Below are 5150 nucleotides of genomic sequence, written 5' to 3' on the forward strand. Positions count from 1 at the left end.
TTCTTTTTTTCCGTGTTTGTTATGTTAACGATTCTCGGACCTTCATATCATGCAGCTACCTTCAAACGTGTGTAGTGTTACTTCCCGGAGATGTACTTGACGTTCATATTGTTGGAAATAGTAGTTTCACGTTATCTCAGGATCTTATTAAGATAATAAGAATCTTATTTGAGAACCAGCTGCTCATTGAAGGGCTATTTGGCGAAAGTTGAGCTGGTTCTGCCCGGGCCCTGGCATAGCGGTGTCTTGAATTGCCATTTAACTACCTGTCCACTGGAAATATTGTCTCTGATCCATGCGAAGTGACAAGCTATGTTCCTGTCTCGTTTGAACATGTCTAGATCTGTTCCACTATCCTGAAGGCCACCGAGCATAATGAAAGCTGAGAATGAAGTAGGCAATGTGGCAAAAGGGTCAAAATCACATGGAAAGCCAAGGGGAAGGGTCTGAAATACCATTGCAGAAAGGGAACAGGAAAGGGAGCCTTGAAATTTCTTAAATAGAGGGAACAAACGCAATGGCTACTTTATCAAACAGTGGTCTCGCCGAGCCAAGCGCATTGGGTATAGCCGAAAATGAGCAACGGTGGGAACAGCGTTTTGCTCTAAGAAAAACGTTTTGTTGTTCATTGTTTCATTTTTTCTGGAATGAAACTCAACAAAGAAAACCTCATCTCAATCACAAAGGTTTCTTTCCCTTACTTTTAAAAATATATTTAGTTTCTACACCTTTTGGTATTCAGCTAACCTGAGATGACACTTGGAATTTTCTCGTGGATTCCAAGTACCCCAGGTACGCCAAATTCACTTTCTTTGCAGGTTTATAGTTACCCCAAGAGTGTTTACAGAAGACAGTCTGTATTAAATCAGTGTTTGCGCTTTAGCGTTGTGCAGTCATTCAGGATGAAAAATATGCATACCCCACTTGAATCTGAACTTAGTCCCTTAGCTGTTGAAAAATATTGGGTGTTAACACATATGTCTTTATTTTGCTTGATAATAGCTGTGGAAGTTTACATTTTTAGATGATTGCCTATCTTGAACTCGATTTTACTTCATTTAAACCTACTTCGGCCTTTAGGGAAAGAGAAACCAGAATCCCCATGATGAGCAAATAGTGGTTGCTAACTGAACTGGGGGAAGGGAGGAGAATATGAAAGCAAAATTGATGTTAAATGAATTGTTTTTAGTCAAACACAGTTTATTCAGTTTTTCCAGATGTTAAGTAAGTTTTTTTTAATTGCTGTCCCTCAAACTCTCAACGGGGATACTCCATAATCCTGATTTTGTTTTGATTTATTGAATTGTTTTCCCAAATTATGAATTTGTCCAAGCTAATCACATGAACTACAACCATCACTTAAAAGGATGTTGAATTGTTGTTTCCACCAAAATGAAACCATTTGCAGAAAAATAGTTGTAGTTTCCCCAAATTCTCTATGGGCATGTGCCAATTTCCCATGCTTTTTTATACTAAAGTTGCTATCAGCTGCATTTTATTATTTGAAGGTCCTAGTTGCATGATCAGTTTATTTTGAGGGGTCTTAAAACTGGGAGGGAAAGGACTGTTCAGCGCATTTTTTTATTTTTTAGAAACCTTTTGGTGTCTTGGATTTTCCTTCTAGCTTTTTCAATTGAGTTTTTAGGGAAAAGGAAGGAGAAAAATAATCCTTGCTTTATAATACTTTCTTTTTTTAATGAGAGGAGAAATAAATGTGTTCTTGAAGTTTACTAGTATTGTAAAGTATCATCCTATCCCAACTCTTCCCGACAGGAAGTGATCACAATTTTCTCAGCTAACAATTTGTTTTAAACTAAAATGCCCTAAGATCAATGCCATCTTCTCCTTTATTTTCCAGTCTACAAGCAAGACCAAGGGGAGTCCATTCGAGGGCCTACGGTTGAAGAGATGGCCACAAGTCCACTTCCAGGACCCAATGACATCCTGCTGGCTTCTCCATCCAGTGCCTACCAGCCTGATCCCCTGAGCCAGCCTCGGCCAGGCCACACCAGCATGAAGCCCAACCAGGTGGGCCAAGTAATTCTCTACGGGATCCCCATAGTGTCATTGGTGATTGACGGGCAGGAGAGGCTATGCTTGGCCCAGATCTCCAACACTCTACTGAAGAACTTCAGCTATAATGAGATCCATAACCGGCGGGTGGCCCTGGGCATCACTTGTGTGCAATGTACTCCGGTGCAATTGGAGATTCTGCGCCGGGCAGGAGCCATGCCCATCTCCTCTCGTCGATGTGGTATGATCACCAAAAGGGAAGCAGAACGCCTCTGCAAGTCTTTCCTGGGGGAAAACAGGCCCCCTAAACTGCCAGATAACTTTGCCTTCGACGTATCCCATGAGTGCGCCTGGGGCTGCAGGGGCAGTTTCATCCCCGCGCGTTACAACAGCTCTCGGGCTAAGTGTATCAAGTGCAGCTATTGCAACATGTACTTCTCGCCCAACAAGTTCATCTTCCACTCGCATCGAACGCCGGAGGCCAAGTACACGCAACCCGACGCCGCCAACTTCAACTCCTGGAGACGCCACCTCAAGCTCACAGATAAGAGCCCTCAGGACGAGTTGGTCTTCGCCTGGGAGGACGTCAAGGCCATGTTCAATGGGGGCAGCCGCAAGAGGGCCCTGCCCCAGCCGGGATCTCACCCCGCCTGCCACCCTCTCAGTTCCGTCAAGGCTGCAGCGGCGGCTGCTGCTGCGGCTGCTGTGGCTGGGGGCGGAGGGCTGCTGGGGCCACACCTGCTCGGGGCACCGCCCCCGCCCCCGCCACCGCCTCCGCTGGCTGAGCTGGCTGGCGGCCCGCACTCGCACCACAAGCGGCCCCGCTTCGACGATGACGAGGACTCCCTGCAGGAGGCTGCCGTGGTGGCCGCTGCCAGCCTCTCTGCCGCTGCAGCCAGCCTCTCGGCCGCGGCCGCTGCAGGCAGTGCCGGGGTCGGAGTGGCCGGAGGAGGAGGAGGCGGAGCGGGAGGCGGTGGAGTAGGGGGTGTTGGGGCCGGAGGAACCGGGGGACCCGGGGGAGGCAGCAAAGGCCCCCGCAGCTATCCTGTCATTCCCGTGCCCAGTAAAGGCTCCTTTGGTGGAGTCCTGCAAAAGTTTCCTGGCTGCGGGGGCCTCTTCCCACACCCGTACACCTTCCCCGCCGCCGCCGCCTTCAGCCTGTGTCACAAGAAGGAGGACGGGGCCGCCGGGACTGAGTCCCTGGGCGGAGGGGGAGGAGGGGCAGGCGGAGGTGCCGGTGGGGCCCAGAAAGCAGGGCTATCGGGGCTTTTCTGGCCCGCGGGTCGCAAGGATGCCTTCTACCCGCCCTTCTGCATGTTCTGGCCACCCCGGACCCCCGGCGGGCTCCCCATGCCCACCTATCTACAGCCTCCTCCCCAGCCCCCGACCGCTCTCAGCTGCGCGCTGGGTGACAGTCCGGCCTTGCTGCGCCAGGCCTTCCTGGACTTGGCCGAACCAGGCGGTGGCGGAGGGGGAGGAGGAACGGGAGGAGGATGTGGCAGCAACGGAGGCTCTAGCGCAGAAGCCCCTTCGGTTCCAGGGCAGCCCCAGCCACCCACTGCTGCCAACGGCGCAAGCTCAGGGCAGCCGCTTCAGCCGTCGGGGGGAGCCGGCACGCGAGACGCTCTCTTCGAGTCGCCCTCGGGCAGCGGAGACTGCAGCGCGGACTCCACGCCTCCGGCTGAAGGGGCCGGAGGAGCAGGCGGGGGCGGAGGAACTGGGGGAAGCCGAGTGCCAGCACCTCACCATCCCCATCTTCTTGAAGGCCCAGGGGGACGTAAGGCTGGGGGAGGAGCGGGCAGCAGCAGCAGCGGCGGATACCACCATTCCAGCGCCTTCAGGCCAGTTGGGGGCAAGGACGACTCCGAGAGCTTGGCCAAGCTTCATGGGGCCTCGGCTGGCGCGGGCGGGCAGCATCACCCGCACCCGCCTCACCACCACCACCACCATCACCACCATCCGCACCACCACCACCATCACCACCATCACCACCATCACCCGCAGCCTCCCTCCCCGTTGCTGCTCCTGCAGCAGCCTGAAGAGCCGGGCCCGGAGCGCCACCATCCGGCCCCGCCGCCTCCACCTCCGCCCCCACCACCCCCTCCTCCACCGCCCCCACCGCCCCCACCTCAGCCCCACCACCGCCTCCTGTCCCCCGGGGGCACCAGCTGCAGCTATCCCAGTGAGGACAGCAGCGAGGAAGAGGATGACGAAGAAGAGGAGCAGGAGGTGGATGTGGAGGGCCACAAGCCCCCCGAAGGGGAGGAGGAAGATGAAGAAGAGGAAGGCCGGGACCCTGAGGAGGAGGAGGAGGAGGAAGAGGGAGGAGGGGTGATACTTGGGGATCCCTTAGTCGGAGGCAGCCGTTACCTCCAAGGCCGAGGGCTAACCGAGAAGGGAGGCAGCAGGGACCGGCCAGCTGGCTCCTTCCCCCTGGTCCTTAACACCTCCAGGCTACAGCAGGAGGAGGAGAAACTAGGAGACCAAGGCCATCCAGACCTGCATCCTCCTCCTCCTCCTCCCCTTCCTCCTCCCCTTGCTACTCAGAAAGGAGGGAGCGGCAGCAGAAGCAGCAGTGGAGGCAGCAGCCCCAGCAGCCCAGTCCACCATCCATCACTGGAGGAGCAGCCCTCCTACAAAGATGTAAATATCCCCTTTAGGCTCCTTCAAGCTAATTATTATTATTTAAATGCACCTTTAGGCTGAATCGGTTACATATGCGCAAGAAAGATGGATCACCAGATTTCCCCACAGAAATGAAATATTCAGTGTGTTTGGTAGGGTTTCTTTCCTGTCATAAAGATGTGGTTTCTGATCTTTTTTCGCAAAGCCTTTTGAGGGAATGGGACTTCCATTCCTCCCATATTTAAGTTAGTTGATTGTGGAGTTGGAAAAGACCCCTTAATCGACCCAGTCTGTCTTCTAATCCTAGAGCTCCCTCTCTCCCCTGCAGAGAACAATTGTTCCCCAAAGAGTAACTGGGCGACTAAACTCAAGTAATTTGAATAAACTAATCCCCCTTCTCCTCCATAGGACAATGCGCACGCACCCCCTCCCACACAATGAAATTTTAAATCACATTGACCTCAAAAGTCAAACACTTCTCTTAACTGTTCTTCCAAAATGAGAGCTCTTTC

At 53.1% G+C, this 5150-nt stretch overlaps 1 protein-coding gene across 1 annotated transcript in view; it reads left to right on the forward strand.

The window, feature by feature from the left end:
- The first annotated feature begins 1881 nt into the window (after positions 1-1881).
- The window catches only part of SKOR2 (SKI family transcriptional corepressor 2), a 45913-nt gene continuing 42644 nt past the window's right edge, over positions 1882-5150 (forward strand). Inside the window, exon 1 of the mRNA XM_072605185.1 lies at positions 1882-4656. Coding sequence (XP_072461286.1) covers positions 1909-4656 — 2748 coding nt within the window. The 5' untranslated portion in view covers positions 1882-1908. The remainder of the gene's footprint in view (positions 4657-5150) is intronic.

The sequence above is a fragment of the Notamacropus eugenii genome, chromosome 4 (assembly GCF_028372415.1).
Source record: "Notamacropus eugenii isolate mMacEug1 chromosome 4, mMacEug1.pri_v2, whole genome shotgun sequence".
Taxonomy (NCBI): Eukaryota; Metazoa; Chordata; class Mammalia; order Diprotodontia; family Macropodidae; genus Notamacropus; species Notamacropus eugenii.